The 18,079-nt window shown below is 38.7% G+C and overlaps 1 protein-coding gene across 11 annotated transcripts in view; it reads right to left on the bottom strand.

Annotated features, from left to right (window-relative positions):
• Nucleotides 1–1,878: 1,878 nt before the first annotated feature.
• Nucleotides 1,879–18,079, bottom strand: part of TSHZ1 (teashirt zinc finger homeobox 1) — a 99,036-nt gene continuing 82,835 nt past the window's right edge. For 9 of the 11 annotated variants that reach the window (XM_053246782.1, XM_053246777.1, XM_053246779.1 and 6 more), the window contains one exon: nt 1,879–6,438. In XM_053246782.1, coding sequence (XP_053102757.1) covers nt 3,254–6,343 — 3,090 coding nt within the window. In that variant the 5' untranslated portion in view covers nt 6,344–6,438 and the 3' untranslated portion in view covers nt 1,879–3,253. Of the gene's footprint in view, nt 6,439–8,328; nt 8,402–8,472; nt 8,935–9,276; nt 9,344–18,079 lie in introns of those variants that run through there. The other 2 variants (XM_053246781.1, XM_053246783.1) reach the window with 2 other exon arrangements.

Raw genomic sequence — 18,079 nt, forward strand, 5'->3', positions numbered from 1 at the left:
CTGTCTTTGTGTACACTAAGTAAGAACCAATGTCAAAACCTCAGAAGATTATTGCAACGGTAAGAAAAAGTCCTACTCAGTTCTTCTGAGAGTTTGCTCACTATACATAATGCCTTTTTCTTTGATACTTCTAAGTATTATTTGCAATTAAGTTGCCTCGTGCTTCTCTAATCTGAGCCAAGTTTTCTGTTTAGGAGCAAGTTTCGCCAGTGTACACAAATGGTAGATGAGATGGTAAAACGCTTCCTAGGTTGCTACAGTTCAAACTGTAGATTGGGGGTGGGGTCACTTCATTGAATGTTTGTCCACACAAAAAGCTCCCTGCATGCAGAAAATGAGATGTCAAGAAGGAGCATTCTTTCCAGCCTGATAGATTCATTCTGTATGTGCAATAATATTATTTCACGATGAAGCATTCCATTATGAATCTTCCACCTGACTCAGTATAGTCCAGGTTTACCACCTCAATTACTGTTTGTGTGTATTAAGACTAGGTATTCTAGCCATAGGTTTACTGAACTCAGCCACCATCTGAATCGATCGGCTATTTTATATTTTCCTGCCTTTTCAAACTACATGCAGTGAAACAACCAGAAAATGGAAATAGATGCATGTCTGCAATGTGGGAGACACGAATACAAGACATGAGTGCTTTGCAAATCTCCTAGGATGTTTACCACAGTTCACAAGTGCCTTATTTGTCTCAGTCTTACATCAGGCCATGGTTTTTTGTATGCTTTCCTATATGTATTTTAAAATCAAGGGAATGTGGTAATGTAAACAGCAGCCCTACCACAACTTGTCTCCTTACTGTACTAGAAGGCCAGCTAGAATTTGAGTCATGGCATAAGCACCATATATCTTCCCCACCATAATACTTGGCACTCCTAGGATGATTTTTGAAGGGATCTCATGGAAACAAAATACATAAATAACACACCATAATTGTTTATCTGTGTGAATTTTCTGAGATGGATCCATGAGCAATACCTAAATTTGTGTCAGGACCGGCTTAATGGATTCAGCTCCAAAGAGATAATGAGGTTAACCAATTCTAATGTAAATGTATCAACACAAGGAATACACAGCCACAACTATCAGGGGGAAGATACCCATGGGCAGAGTTTGACTTTTACCTTGGCAGATTATAAATAATGTTACATTGTGCTAGGCTAGATAACCTATATATGTAAGCAGGTGTGTATATGGCTTGGGGGAAAGGGGATTAAGCCTACTTCACTTTGGTGAAACTCTAATGAACCTTTAGCAAATGATATACATGCATTCCTTTTTCAAATGTGCTATATGAACAAGCCCTGAAGCAAGTCATCTTACTAAGGCCTTTCAGCCACTAAATGATCACGGAAAGAACTGGTTTCCAGGGGCCACTTTTCACATTACACATTTTTAAAATGGGAAGGCTCCTGCATTTCTAAATATAGGCACATACTGTGGAACATTGTAAGAAATGTGGCCAGCACAGTGCCTGGAGGTTCTCTTTCCACCTGAAATCATCTATGGAGATACAGTCTTAGAGCTTTTTAGCCACCAGAAGAACATAGAGCTTGTGAGAAAGGCAGTCTTTCACATTTGCTTCCACAAGTTAACTGCACAGGTCAACAGACAGCTAGATGCTGTTGAGGCAAGTCAAATACTTTAAAGTGGCCTTATATTTCAGTGACAAAGTTCTCAGTTCTTGGTATATACATTGGCATCTATAAACCACTGCAATAGCATTCTGAGATAGCACTAATACATAGAGAATAGAATGGAGCATATTGGAAATCACAAATGACTCGAAACACACTTCAGGCTGAAACCTCTCACTGCTGGAATGAAGACCTCAAAGGCAAAATAATGACGACATCACAGTATACATAAATCAAGAACTGCATGTGGGTTTATTTTACACTTGAGAAAACAGTGGATTTAATTGTGTGAACCAAAAAAAATGTACTGTACAATATTAATGATAAAACATCAAAATGTATAATTCATAGTGCATTGCTTGCTTTATTTTTATTTATTTATTTTGTCAGATAGTTCCTTTGAGTACATGCATCTGGGAAGATGCAGGTGCCAGTAAAATTTCTCTATTTAACTCAAGCTGCAGGAACTAAATTTTATTCAAAAAAGTGTGGTTTTACATTATATACACAGAAATTGAATATAAAATGACAATATAAAAAGTTAAAAGAGAAAGCATACAGCCAGAAGGTACAAAGGAAGTTGAACAGTTTAAAATGGTACGATATGTAACATGTACTTTTTTTTTCTAAGCTGATGCTGGCAATTTACAAGGAACTGAATCCAACACTTGCCCCATTTTTTGTTTTTGTTTTGTTTTCATGTACCAATGCAGCACACCATAGAAAGGTCAGCTTGTACCAAAGCTTACATTTGTAAATACCTATAAACTGCAATATTTTACAGGAAAAAAGAAATAGCATTTGTACATTTTTTTAAATAACTTGCATACTTTTTGTTTGCCAACTAAATGGCAAATTTTCAGCATCCAGAGGGTTTGGGCATAGTGGCAACTTGGTTTGTTATTTTATTTTCTTAAACATGGTTGTGGTTTCCTAACCCCTTGAGCACTTGATAGCTTTTCATCATCCTCAAAGAAATACATGCATCTTTTCTCCACAAATCAGATCTGCAATTTTTTTTTTTTAAAAATGCTTTTTTGACATTTTTAAAAATATGAAATATAAGTGTTGTTTGCAACACAGAGTAATTAAAATGAAATGCCTTTTAAAAAAAAAACCTTCTTTGGGAAAGGCACAGAAATGCTATTACAGTCCTCAGAGGGTTAAAAAACTGACACTACAGGGTTCTGTGACCTTTATTGTCATGGCAACTTTGTAATTTTAGGATGTCTTTTTATTATTGTTCTTTGTGTCTTTCTTTACGGCTAAATTAACGTCTCTCAATAGCGTCTCCCACTATATTCTACAAAAGATAGCTTAACATCAAGGACAGATGTTGAAAATAAAGGTCAGACTTTGACTCACAGAAAAAGAAGAGAAAAGAAAAAAAGAGAGAGATTTAAAAAAAACATGCACAGATCAGACAAAGAGCATATAAATATAACTACAAAATGTATGTAAGAAAAACCAAGGTCCAGATAGGCAGTTCAGCAACAAAAGTAAGACTGATTTCAGAGGCTCAGGTCAGGCCTAGTGCAGTACTATGAAGAAGTTTAGTGCAATGTTCCTGTGGTCACTTGCATACCTGGCTGCTTACCTGGACGCTAATGTTTTTCTAACTCAGTTACATAGATCAGATGGTCCTCGGGGGACTTGCCATGTGTTTTACTAAGGTGCAGTTTTACTGCATGTTTGCTTGCAAAAGTTCGGTTACAGAGCTTACACTGGAATGTGGAGCCCAAGTCCTCCTCAGCAATTCCAAGTGATCCTAAAGTCTTATTTGTGAGGACTTTTGAAACATTCTGCTGTTCTTGAATCTGATTTAGTGGCAATTTTGACAGGTCCTTCAAACTGAACCCTAAATGTGTCTCCAAGTGATTTATATACGTAGAAGCAGTCCTGAATTGAGAGGCACAATCATTGCAAAAGAAAACAGGATGCCCTGTATCCAAATTCTTTAAAAACTTAGTTCCACCTGTCCTCCTTAATTGATACTTCACATTGGCCAGCCAGTGGCTAATTGTGGTCATAGAAAGACCAGTAAACTTAGAGATATGTACCCGCTCCTGTGGGCCTAGGTCCGACATAATATATTTGCCTTCAGGAGTCTCCCTCAAACTTGAAGCAAACTGGGCTTGAAGGATTAGAAGATGTTGAGGGTTCCAGTTGGACTGCCTACCTTTCCTCTTGTGTACCGGTGACAGTTCATCCAGAGCCTCCTCAAAACTGCTTCCATCCGCATCGGATTTTTCCGACACAGAAGATGGAGTTGAAGACTTTGGAGTCAAGCGCCCTGTGAGGTTTTTTACCATGTCAGAAATATCCATTAGGGCACTCTCCCTTAGAGGAGATGAGACAGAATCTGTCACACTAGAAACCAGAGGTTTGTTTTTGGACTTTGTTAAATCAATAGGCTGATCGCTGTTCTCATAATAGTACCGGTCAATAGCATCAGCTTGCTTGGCTGGAGTTGTTGGGTAAATAGGTTTGTCCAACATACTGTTGCTAATTTTATACAACATGGCCAAAGGATCCAAAGAAGGACTTATAGGATTAGAAACCTTGCCAAGATGTGTATTCATGATGGACTGTAAAGCACTCAGTGGATTAATGAATGATGGCTCAGGTGAATGATCTGTGATGATGCCCAAGTTATTACAGCCATTTGTGACTTTTGCTTTAGGTGGCTCAGTACCATTAAGTGCATGAGCATCTGCTGAACTGTCCTTTTTGACCTTTTGAACTTCTGTTTCAGGATTCTTTTTTTGCTGCTGCTGCTGCTGCTGCTTGTTGGTTTCCTCTAATTTTGGAAAGTCTTTGTTCTCTTTAGCAGCAGGTGACAATGGCTTGATGGGAGAACATTTCTCTTTCTCTGCAGGCTTTTCTTCCTTTTTTATATTGATTTTGCCTGTGACCTTCTCTACTAGCTCCTCCATTGCAGAGACATTGCTTTTGTGAGGTGGGGGTGTTAGGTTGCCTGGGGAATGGATCAGTGCACTGTGTTCTGAAGACAATGATTTTACACTGCTGGCATAAGATGGCTGCATTTGAACACTCTGCACAGCTGGCTGAATGGGTTTAACAGTCCCTGGAAGCTGGTAAGCTGCATGAATGCTGGGATAGCCTCCCCAAGAAGGTGCTCCATTCTGAGCCTTGCTTATAGCTGTTGTCACTGTATTTTCCAGGGATTTCAATATGTCTATTCCACCTTTAGGACTTTCATCGAGATCCTCCTCTCTCAGGTACTGATATACAGCTGTAGGTTCAAATTTTTCTGCAGAGTCCTCGTTCTCTTCTTTAATTTTTTTGTCTGTTTCATTAACAATTACCTTTTCCTTTTCTGGGTCCTTCTTTTCCTCAGAGACTGTAGATCCAGCAGGAGAATCGGGCTGCTTTTTAACATTTGCAGCTGGTAATCTTGTGTGTGTGGTGGGTGGCAAAGGTATAGACTGTATCTTCTCCTCTACCACAGGATCCAGTACTAGCTGTTTTCCTTTTTTGGAGGCAGAATTAGTTACTTTCAAAAAATGCCCCGTGACCATCATGTGAGCAGTAAGCTGCTGCAAAGTATCATGAGAACTGCCACATTCCATGCATTTCAGTATCTGGGCTTTACGGGCCTCAAACTGCCAGGTATAGCTAGCACCATTTTGATAGCCATAGCGGTTGTTTGGAGTCACATAGGGATTGGCAGTTTTCTGATCCTTCGCTGCTTCACTGATTGTGGTCTCCGAAGTGATCGCTGTGGGCTCAGGTGAGCAAGGTGAAGCTAAGTCCTGAAGTGCTCGCTTTTTGGTAGAAGGCACCAGTTTGGTGATGGCTGGTACTGGCTCCTTCAGAGGCACTTTCTGGTAATGCTTTGTTTTTATCATATGGACACTCAAGTCTTGCAAAGATTCAAATGAATGCCCACAGTACATACACTTTAGCACTTTCTGGGCATCCTCTTTGCCTTCCATTTCCATAAGTGATCGTTTTCTAGGCTTCGACCATCGTTTGGTCTTTTCAGATTCTTTATCTTGGTTGTCATCCCGGTAATGTCCAGTTTCATTCATGTGCACTGTCAGTTCCACCAGTGTGTCATATGCAGCACTGCAGTCTTTGCACCGAAACTTACTGGCACCAGTAAACACAGAACCATAAAGTTTATTGTTTTGCCGATAAAGCTGCACTGTGCTGAAAAGACTAGGTTCAGGGAGAAGTCCATATGATGAGGTCTGCTGCAAAGTTTTGGCCAATGCCGCCTGATGCCAGTCATAACCTGAGCCACCACTGTTATTGTTACTAGTACTACTGATACTTGTACTGGTACTGGTGTTTGTACTAGTACTGGTGTTTGTACTGGTACTTGAAGTGTTGATACTAGAGTTGCTATTAGTGGTATTTTCCTTCTGGCTGTTGTCATTATTCTTTGATTTTTTTAAATCCAAAGCTAAAGTGGACCAGCAAGATTCTGATAGTAAATTTGCATATACAGCTTTTATTTGTGCCAAACTATCCTGTGGGTAGGAAGCATTGTCCGAGCACTGGTGATCTTCTCTCTCTTCTTTAGAAGAAGTGCTTTTGAAATGGGCCAGCTGGTCACTGTTCTCACTGAATGGCGAACCGTAACCTGCATCCTGATTTGTTGCTGTGCTGACTGGGGAGTTCTGATAACTCTGAGCCTCTCTGATCTCTGATTCTTCATTGCACATGTACTCAGTTTCTTGGATGTCCAGAGGTAGACCATCATCCTCCACACTGTCTTCATCAATTTCTGCTGCTTTCAGTTCTTCCTCAGGAACATATGCTGAAAAAGAAAGAAAAATGTTACAGAACATACAGGTTTTTTTCATGATCACCATGATTTCTACAGTGGTGAGAATGAGGCTTTTAAATGTAAGAGTTCTTCTCTATACTTCTTAGCTTACTATGAACCCACACATTCTATTACTCACTGACAACCAGACTAACACTGCACTAGTGCAACAAAGTTGCACATGCAGAAGAAAATCATGTAGCTCAGGGGATAGTCAAAGTTGAATAATCTCTTGCACTCTCAGTCCATTTGTGCAACAAGGATTGTGGATAGCTTTCCATACTTTCATGCAACACATATGGACTGAGCAAGAGGTTTCACGGCAGAAGGCACACTACAGGTTGCTCAAGCACACTTTGTTACACCACTGTAACACTAGTGCGTCTGTAACACAAGCTCCAGGAATCGTGGAACTAGTGAGAGCAACATCCTTGCACTAGCGCAGCACATTTGCACCTGTGTTGTTTTAGTCAAAGGATATCGGTCAGTGTAAACAAAGAATTCAGACTATAACTAAGAATCCACTAGAACATACAAGCAGAGTTAATGTATCAGCTAGCAGAATAACCAGGAATGTTATTCCAAGAGACCAGTTGAGATTTGAACCCAGATCTCCCTGTTGAAGTCCAGTGCTTTATGGCCCACACTACTGGAAGTTCTGACAATGGGTACAGAAGAATAAGAATGTTCTATGCTAGTAGAGTAGGGTAGAGCTAAAACAAGTTTATCTTGGAGCTCAAATTAATCATTAATTATTAAGATTTTCTATGACTATTACTTACATTGCACAATTAACATGAAAAATGCTTTATAATATTGACCTTGTTGTATCAAACAACATTATGGGACAAGTCAGCACTAGTTCATTTTACAGGTATAGCTGTGGCTAGTAGGAGATACCAACTTCATTATGCTTACCCAGTGTGTCAATGGCTGAATGAAAATTTGAACTTTAAATCTGACCAAATGATGACAGTGGACTCTACTGGTTTAGAACTGAAGGCTCTAATCTGAAAACCAGAGGACTGAGGGGACAATCAGTGGAATTGTTGACTGAGCCTATCACGATTATATGGAACACCAAGAGAAACTTGTGCAAGTGACAATACCACAAACAGTTTTTATATATTAAGAGTATTCACACATGCAGCCCAACTCAGGCAAGGGCTAACGGACCCCGCCCACCTGACCCAATTTTTTATCCCAGCCTTTAGCCAAGGTTAAGAGTGCAAGGGTGCCCTTAACCCCAGAGCCGTGTGTGTGTGTGTGTGTGTGTGTGTATGCTTGGACTGCTTTCAGCCTGAGCAGACAAAGACATAGATGAATAGAATGCCCCTCGCACAGGGATATCGCCCAGTGAACAAGTCCCAGCCTCCACTGAGCCACACCGCATGGAGCCGTAGAGATTGTCTGGACATGCAGAAGCGCACTGGAGATTCAGCAGGAGTTCATCTGGGGGAAAGGTAGGTGGAACCCTGCCTCTCCCCCCTCCCCCTGTTGTGCTCTCTGCCCTGCCAGGGAGTATGTGAATAGCCTTATTCTCTGCTAAATGGAGTTTCATTGAAAAGCATACTTTTAAACTAGTTCTTAGTCTACCTTACTAAACTCAACAGTGAAGTAATTGAACAGTAAAAGCAGTCAGCATATATTCTCAATATATCTGCACAGGAATTATGTGAGGAAGAATCTTCTCTGTAGATCTGCATTCTTCGGGATCATTAAATGGATTTATTCCCCTGGGTCAAGACTTGTCTGTAAACTGAAACAAACCAATTTTGGCAGTGCTCTCACAAATAACGTGCTAGGTGAATTCAGTGGTTGACAGCAACCTCTTAATGGAGCTATGTTTTGTGGGGAAAGAAATCAAACTAGGATACATACTGAATGGGTTTTGCAGTGGTGAATTCAGGAATCTCACAGTTCTTTACTTTAAATGGCATGTACCATTTTTAACCTAAAATTTAAGCAATATGGTGCACTTAAATTAAAACAGAAGAGTTGAAAGCAAATATTATTGGTTCCTACACAATTTGTCTTCTAGTAATGTTGATCTACAGCATTTTGCCTCTGACTAAACTATGACGCACACACCACGTAATGATTCTGGCAAGAACAGTTGGCAACTAAAAATAAAATAAAATGAGAGATGAATATTTACAAGTGACAAGCATAACACATGCAAAAGCATATCCAGCTTGATTATTGGCTTACAGTAAACATCAAACTTTGCTATTGTATTGCCACCTGGTGAAACGATATAATCTTACCAAATTATGTGTTTATCGGCAGCAAACTTTTTTTTAAACTAACAAATGTGATATTCATGAGCAGATGGCCACTATATCAAAATACATTTATTCCAAGGGCCCAATTCACAGAAGTGGCTTACATGCACCTAAGTGGTAAACGTACAATTTCACACTGTAGTAAAAAAAAAAAAAATTGCACATGGTCAGCTCTGGTTTTCTAAAAGCTGTACTTGGCTACAACAATAACAGCATTAGTAGGTGACTCTGTGGTTAAAAAACAAATACATGATGTGAGAAGCCTGTAAATATGGAATATAGTGTATAGTACAATTCACAAAGCATGGGCAAATATTTCAAAGGAATATCTGTTTGCACACAAAACATATTTCCAGTTGGGCATGTTGTACACACAGCAGCTCTGATCCAACAGAGTATGCAAAGAGCAGCAGCAACTGTATGATTATAACATCAAAATAGCTAAAATCCCACAAATCCACTCTCTAGAAGGAAAGTCCATTACGCAGAAATTAACTAAGCTTCCTGCTCCTCTTTCCAAACAGCTGATCTGCAGGATTCTAACCTTTTGGAAGGGGCTCCCTACATGCAGCCCCATTTGTTGGATGAAGAGGTGGAACTCTGTTCACATACAGCACCAACTGCCCACAGTTCTCTTCGAGCTGAGAATACACATTAAGATTGCAAGATCAGGGCAACCATATAGGAATATACAAAATTCAGAGAAATATTGAAAGAAAGCACTCAAAAGTTATAGTGAAATAGGAAAAAAATCCTACATTTACCATTGTCATTTTTCAAGATAATTTTTTTTTATTTTGAAGATTTCTTATATGCTTCTAAAAGCATTATTTAATCTCTCTTAAGATTTTTTTTAAAATTTTAGAAACATATGCTGAGATGCAAGATATTCCCTTCTGCCCCATAATTCAACAGCACTCAGCATTTCTAAAATCAGCATGCCAAAAACAGGAGGCCCACTTATCCCCTCTCACCTACAATGTTTTTCCCCTCTTCCTCCTTTAATGAGATCCCTGAGACAATTTTTTCCCCCTGGACTCCGTCTTATATTAGTAAATGCTAAATATAAAATGAATGTGGTTTCCAGTAAAAGGTTAATAATGGAGAAGTCCTTTGAAGAAAATAACACTGAATAGTATCAGGGCTGACGAAACAAAGATCCAGGGGTGGGGTGGGGAGGAGAATACTTGGAAATGTCCTTTTTGCAGGCAAATCCAGTAGAAAGCCAGGGAAGAGCATCTTCCCAAACGGGTTAAATGACAGACATTAAACATTTGTTTATAAAGTGTTAAGGTAAAAAAAACCCTTACAAATATAGAGTATAATATTGAATAATCAATATTATTCAGTGTTACATTATTTCACCTAAGAGTGGTTATATGAATAGAGCCTTATCTTGTCATGTAGCTTTTGAGCTTGCACTGAATACAACTACTGTACTATTCAGTATGAGGGAAAGCAAGACAGCCCTACACCACTTGCTTGAAAACATAAGAAGAAATCTCCTTGCTATATGTCCTACTTGGTGCAAACCTTACTCCGGAGGCAAACGCTGAAGAGTGCAATCATAATCCATCACCCTACTCAGGGTGGGGGGCCAGCATGCAGTACATATAGTACAGTACATACATACAGAAGGAGACATAGAGGCCATTCACACAATCAAAACCTCTGTTATACCCAGGTTTGGGAGCTGTATGTGCTCCCAGTTTTCACCAAATATTGGGAGCACACACAGCTCCCAAATCTTTTTGGGTTTTGATTGTGTGAATGACCTCATAGATTACTTTACACTAGAGCTGAGACAATAGCAACACATCCTAATCTCTAGTGCCTCTGCACAATGGAGGATGGTAGTGGGATCACACTCGACAATAATTTCCTGCAGAATTTTTTGCTGCATATAGTAGCCTTACTTGCAGGGGCTATTAAAGTAAATGGGACAACTGAACTACATACAAGTTCTACATGAGGATTTCAGCACATATGGGCATTTAGATCAAGCCAAGTGTGTGTTGTTATGGGTCAGCATAGGAATATTTGTTTCTTAAAGCGCGCGTGCGCGCACACACACACACACACACTTTTTAACATGAAAAAACTGCTTTTAAGAAAGTGTTCTACATTTAGCACAGAATAAGTAATGCATATTACTCTAACTTTGCAATACCATATATAGCTAAGCAAAATAAATGCCAGTCCTTTTAACAAGATTTAAGCAATAAACAAACATAGGCATCAATAGGCCCTATCACCTATCTCTATGTTCTGTCCCTAGTAAACCACAGTCCCTATTTTGTCCTTTTTATTCTTGGAAATGCCTTGTTCAACCTTTTTCCACATGAAGTGCTGGAGTTGTTATTCTTCAGGATTCAGCTGAGTCTCTAGAACTCTTACAAATTAAATCTCTAAGTGGGTAGCCATCTCTAGTCTCTGCATACTCTCTCTAGTGCACCTGCATGTAAGTCGGTACATAACAGTAAGGCACTATGCAGTGCAGAGGACACAGTGGATGGAATCAGGTTTTTGGCAATGTGGGCTTGAGCAGTAATCCTTGGTATGAGAATTGGTGGTTAGAAGTGTTTTCCTATTTTCATCTGCAAAATGTTAGAGGCTTTGGGCTTGGCTCGTCTGCTTTAGTTATCTGGGATAAATGTGCCCTTCATGCACTTTAAGACCTGCCTTCTACTTTGTAGTCAGAACTGTATGCCATGCCTCCTAGGTTGCTTGACGACACCCCCTACACATTGTACACTACATCTCTCAGGTTGCTTCATCATGCTTCCAACAGTCACAGGTACGTCCTTATTTTCATCAGTGAAATGTTGAGGGCATAAATAAACTGCAACTTTATTTGCACGCTAAATAAAGAAATGTTACAAATTGCTACACAAGAACAGAAACTTTTGATCTTTCAGTAACATTGATTACAATGTCATAGCACAATCTACCTCCTTCTAAAAACTGAGAAGAATCCACACCACTGATCTGTGGTCATTATTTTGTTTATAAATGTTTACACAGATTTTTCCTTGCTTGGAATCTATAGATGAAGTTCCCACATGGCCTCTATATATCCTAGTGGGGCCTGTAAAATAGCAACTTAGTGCATTGTAATTAATTGCTGATACACAACTTTTGCTTATTCTTATTTGTGATCGTGAACTTTACAATTAATTTCAAGTAATATATTTTTGCTTGGTGAGATTATTTTCTTCTGTCAGGCATACAGCATAGTGCAGTCACAAGCAAATCAATATCAAAAGAGTAATATTCACCATCAGTAGGGGAAAATAAAAAATGAAAGTTCACTTTTTACTCACTTTGGTCTGTTCTGCTATGTAGGTTACTTGTCTTGCTCTATAAAGGCCTATTATGAACTACTATTAATGAGTAGGTCTTTTTTACTGTTTTATTGGACAATATTAGTGCAACTCAATATGATAGCATACAAGAATGAACCAAAAAACCCCACTTTCTACCTTGATTGTACTTATTATAAAAATATTTATTATATTAACTCAATGTACATATAGTTATGCTATACTGCATTTACATTTATGTGCACAGAAACGTGCATATTAGTTAATATTGTAATTTATTTAACATGTTTTAAATTATAGAATTATCTTGAGAAATCATTTCATTGAAATAATCTTAATAATATAATATTTGGGAATCAGAACTTTAATTATGTTGTAGGGAGAATGTTAATACATTTAATAGATAATATTTCAGGCCAATGTATTTCTTTAATCCTGACAGAGAAGATATGGAATGAAATACACACATACACGCACAGAGATATGTTTTAAGAGCTATTAATTCAAATTAAAGCTTTGAAATGTTGCTTGCAATTGCTTGTGAAGAAATGCTACAATATTCATCAAATACAAACAGTTTGCATTTAATTGTTACCATATAAAAGCAGCAGAGAGGTTACCTAAAGATTGAATTTTGTGATTAAACCTTTCCCAATATATTTCTCCCTTTGCTCCTATATCTGTATAGTTATTTTAAAAACTGTGATACTAAGTGAACATGTGTGTTCTGTAATCACAGAAATATTTAGACCAAGCACTACACGCTGACTTCAAGATAACTAAAAATAATTCACAACAACCTATATTATAGAGTATAATACAGTCAGCCCCCTCTTTCTCCCTATAATTTTGCAGGAGGGAAATCCTACAAATTATGGCCATAGGAAAATAATAACGGGAGACACAGTATCTGTTTTTTCTTTTTTCTATTATTATATCGTGTTAAAAATCTGTGCCCATATGATATGCCTTCTGGATGCCAATGTCTCCCCATAGATGTGCTGTCATCTCTGAACAGCATTAAAATTTGTACATTCTAATGTAAGTGGACATGAGGCGCTATATATTGTATGTGTTAGTGGTATGGCACATTGTGTTTGCTTCAGTGAGAAGGTGTACTCTCTAAATAACACAGTCCATTGTCTGAAAAGCCAAAAGCAAAGTGTCTAGATAATAATGATAATGCATTGTGTGAAGGAAACTGTTCAACTCATCTAACATTGTATATTAAATGTACTGTGTTCCTTAGTTACAGTTTCATGGAAAAATTATTATTCATATTTTCTTTCACATAAATTAAAATCGTTAGCTATACTTAATATTTATTTCCAATACTACTATTTTAAGAGAGGGGAAAACAGCCACTATATTTGAGTGCAATTACAAACACTAAACTCAATAGGACAATTGCCATTGACTTCGATAGGATATGGGTTTCACCCTATTTGTTTGTAATTACTTTTTAGTACTAGATTCTACTTTGTGCATTTTATTGATTGATTGATAGATAGTTAAATTTATATACCGCCTTTCATTAAAAACAATCCCCAGGCGGGGTTGTCATTGTCAGTGGCCAATTAATTAGTTATTGAGGGCAAGTGTTGAAAGCTTGATTTCAATATTTAAACTACTGTAAGTCTATGCTGAAGTAAGTTCTTGTGACAAACCCACTATAGGTGAAGTGACTTTAGACTACAGAGCAACAGACTAGGCATGAGAGAGTTCTTTCTGTGAAGTTTAAATCATACCTCGCCATGCATTTTTCAGAAGAAGTAAACGAGTTAGATTTAATCCTGGTTGGCCAGAATATAACACAGACACAGCAGTTTTATGTTAAAAGCATCTCACATGTTGCATCATCCATCCCACATCTGCACAAGTCCTATTCACTTCAATTAGTCTTGTGCAGGAGAAGTTCCTTGTAGTCTGTTTAGGGAAAATGATGATCAACCAGACATACAGAGGACAGGCGCATCAGTACTTTGCTGAAGCAGCACTTTTAATAAAGCATTCACACACAAAACAACACCTTTTCATGAATATTCATTTATCACCATAAAAACATACATAACTGCTTTCCTTCTACATGAAGTGGAATTCAGAAGGATCTCCAGTTAGGGCCACTATCAACCAGTAATATTTTTATGCTGAAAGGAGCTTATGCTCTGTGAAAATGTACTTGGCTCACATGGAAAGCCCATCTATATGTACTATGTAGACTAGAGTGATCGAATTCTAACTGGTTCTTCTCTTCCTCTACACCTGAGTCAAGAACATACTGTAATGAGAAACCATAATGTCAGCCTGCATATACATATACACATTTGCAAAAGCCCATTAACACAAAATCTAAAATCCAAAGCCGTGTGAAAAACAAGTACTTGCATTTCAGCCAATTTAACTACATTGACCTGAAGGTTAATAAACTGGCTTAAACCCAAGCCTTTCAGCTTCAAGTACTTCACAGCTGTAGATCTAGCTCAGATGATAGACTGATGAATTGTGGGGGTTTAGGACAGACTTAAATATATTCTTAAGCCATTTTGAAATGTCACGTTACTAATCCACACAAATAAAAAATGAAATCAAAAAGTGTAAGCAATAAGCACACTCACTCATGACTATTCACTGTTGATGATTAATCATACCAGGAATTAAAAGAAATTTGGCTCTGTACATGTATATTAAATGTGTTTTGGGGCATTTATATCCCACTCTTCTATCCGAAGATAATCAGAGCAGCTACTGTGTGAGTGTGTGTGCACACGTTTGCATGTGCATATACCCGCCCCCCCCATGCATAAAAAACAGTGCAGAACAAAAAGTGATAATTAAATATAGTAGAATGTAGCAGCAACCACTTACACATCAAAAGCTTAGGAAAAAGGCGATGAGGCTATTCACATGCATGTGCAAAACCAGGCTAAGGGAGCCCAGCCCAGTTTCGCACGTGCATGTGAACCACCAGGATCAGACCGATTCTGGAGGCTCCATGGCAGCAAACCCACTTAAATAGCCACCCTACTAAATGAGGTTAAGGGATCAAGCGGCTGCCACACTGTGGGCAGCCCGGGGAGGGGGGTTTCCCATGATGCACCATGCACTTGTACAGTACATCCTGGTAGTTCCATGGGTGGGGCCTCTCTGCTGCCTTGGCGCATGGGGAATCGTCTGGGTGCGCAGGGAGCGTGCCGAGCAATGTAAGTGGGGTCGTCTGCAGGGAGGGTAAGTTTAACCCGCTCTCCCCACAGCCTGCTCTTGAGCTCTTTTCCATAATCATGAGAAGAGGCTCAATATATGTGTTGCTTCTGTTTTGAAGCAAGAACTCATGATTAAAGGTTTTGCAAGAACATCAGAAGTTCTTGTGCATACTGGGCTAAAATAAAAAATGAAATGAAATGAAAATGAAATAATTTCTCACCTCTCTCACTGCGCTCTACCTTCTACAGTGTTGGAGACACCAGCAGCATGAACACACTGGTATAATTTCACAGAGATTCTAATGGGTGGGAGAAATGTGCTGGCTGTTCTGATGTCTGATAAACCACACATTCATTTTCTTTAGGATCTGGATTGCCAAAGGAAGGTACAGATGCATCAGTCCATCCGCCACCTATTCTGTCAATAATATTGCATTGAAATGTTCATTCTCTTCCCTGCTGGTAATGTTAGAATGGAAGAATTTAACTTGTTTCCATTTCTTATTCAATTGCCATTATAGAGCAAGAGAGATGTTAGAATCATGCCACACAACTTATGGCCAAACATTCTTTACGTGGAGAATAAGAAGGAAAACAGAGCATGTTAGATAGCATCAATAATTTCACTCTGCTACTTGAGTCATTAACTTTCAGCATCAATGTTTCACTTTCCCATGTTTTGTTCAACTCAAGCTTTTTGCATTTGGAAGGAAGCAGTCCTTTCCAGGAATATAATTTTTAATCAGTTCTAACTAAGAAGTCAAAGGAAATAAAAGAGGGGGATGAGGGAGAAAAGAATCCCAACATCTTGTCGAAAACCTTATTTTCCTAACAGAGATGATGAAAGAGAAGTCAGTTAAGATGCTGGTACTCAAAGATGGCTGTCACTTCAGATAGGGAATGGTACAGCTTACCTAGACAGGTGACACTTTGGCTGAGCAAAGGGTTGGTGCATTATTGAGAGTACCAAAGATCAGGGTGACAAAGGCTCTAGGGCCCAGGATGCCTGGGGCTCCTTGAAGAGATAAATCAGCAGGAACATGGATTTCAGCCTCCATTTTCATCATCACCAGATTAAAAAGGGATCTCAGGTAGTAGGGTTGCAAAAGACCTCTGCCTAAAACCTTGCAGAGCCCCTGTCATTCAGAGCAGACAGTGCTGAGATAGATGTCTCAATGGTCTGATTCAGTGCAAGGCATCTTCATACGTCAACTAACAGTGAAGTATAAAACCAAAGTTTAGTGATTAGAAGATTACTAGGAGGGCATAATGGTAAAAAAAGGAAGTCTAGTCCCAGACCTCTAGTTTTGCTAGTCTCAACGCATCTTTCTGCTTATTCTGAAGGAGAGAATTAAAGTGCAGTTTCAGTATTTAAGAATAATTGAGAATTGTGTATAGAAATGCTTTGCATGCCAACAGATAGAACTGCACCTCCCACTTAAGTCAACAGAACTTTTCTATTGGTTTTGAATAATGGTACTAGACTGCAGGCACCTCACTGTTTCCAAAAACTTCCTTTCCCTGATTCCCTTACTTCAGCTACAATCACTTTACTATGCTGGGCCTAATGATGTGGTTCAAAGTAGGGTTTTAATATATATATATTTAAATAAAACATATACCGGTATTTTATAAAACATATATATTAAAACATAAATAAAACATATATTTATGTTTTAATATATATATTTAAAAGTAAAGAAAATACTAAATTTATCATTACAGAAATAACACAATTAAAATTAGTTCTCATCACAAACATGCTGCACCTACACTTAAAGGCTGATATACTGACCAATGCAGTGTACGTGCTCCATCAGCACCCACTTTACACTACCCTTTTGCACAAGTCCCAAAGTGCAGGCACCCTTGGGCAACAGCACAAATACTCTTGGAGTTCACCTGCATTCCAGGTGCACTCTGTTAGACAATGACAGGGCAAGTCCAGGTAGGGCTGGTTGTGAGAAGCCCCAGGATCACTCCCGCCACTCCTCCCCTGGGTAGCCTTGATCAACTTTTGTTGAAAAGCAGTATATAAATATTAGTAGAAGTAGTAGCTCTAAAAGTATTGGCATTCTTGTGCAAAATAGGCTGTGCTTCAGGACCAGTGCTGCATGGCCTAACAGCATGTTAGGAGTGTCCACACTTTGTTAGTATGGGTGTTAGAAATTTCTCTTAGAAATAAGTAAATTATTCTGTCACATACATTGAGTTGCCTGCTAATTTCAGTTGAATGCCCCTGGTAACTGAGCAATGGGGCACTTTTCAAAGTGGTGGTTCTCTTTTATGTAGCAGGAGGAGAGCATTTGGCCCCATCCAACCACAGCACAGCATCCCTCCAGTGGCTCTTGTTGGTATTTACCTTATGTTTATTTTTTAGATTGTGAGCCTTTTGGGACAGGGAACTATCTTATTTATTTATTTATTCTTTATTTTTTCTATATAAACTATTTTGGAAACTTTGTTGAAAAGTGGTATAGTAGAAGGAGGAGGAGGAAGAGGAGGTGGTGGTGATGTAGTTCGGTTTCATCTCATGAAAATGGCTCTAATCTGCCCAGCACTGCAGTAACAATTAGCGCCTTCTGGAAATTTCTAGGATTTCAGTTTCTTTTTCTAAGCAGACTAAAGCCACATGTACAAAAGACACAGGCTAGATAATAGGACTGTTGTTTGTGATGGGGCTGGGCCAAGGCAGAGGAGTTATTTAAGCCAAAGAGACAATAGAAGAAAGGAAGCAGAGTAGAAAGAAACAGTGGAAATAAAAATGGAAGACAATATTCAGTGAACAGCTCCCTATACTCCCCTACACTTTGCCACAGAAAAA

The sequence above is a fragment of the Hemicordylus capensis genome, chromosome 4, assembly GCF_027244095.1.
Source record: "Hemicordylus capensis ecotype Gifberg chromosome 4, rHemCap1.1.pri, whole genome shotgun sequence".
In the NCBI taxonomy this organism is placed as follows: Eukaryota; Metazoa; Chordata; class Lepidosauria; order Squamata; family Cordylidae; genus Hemicordylus; species Hemicordylus capensis.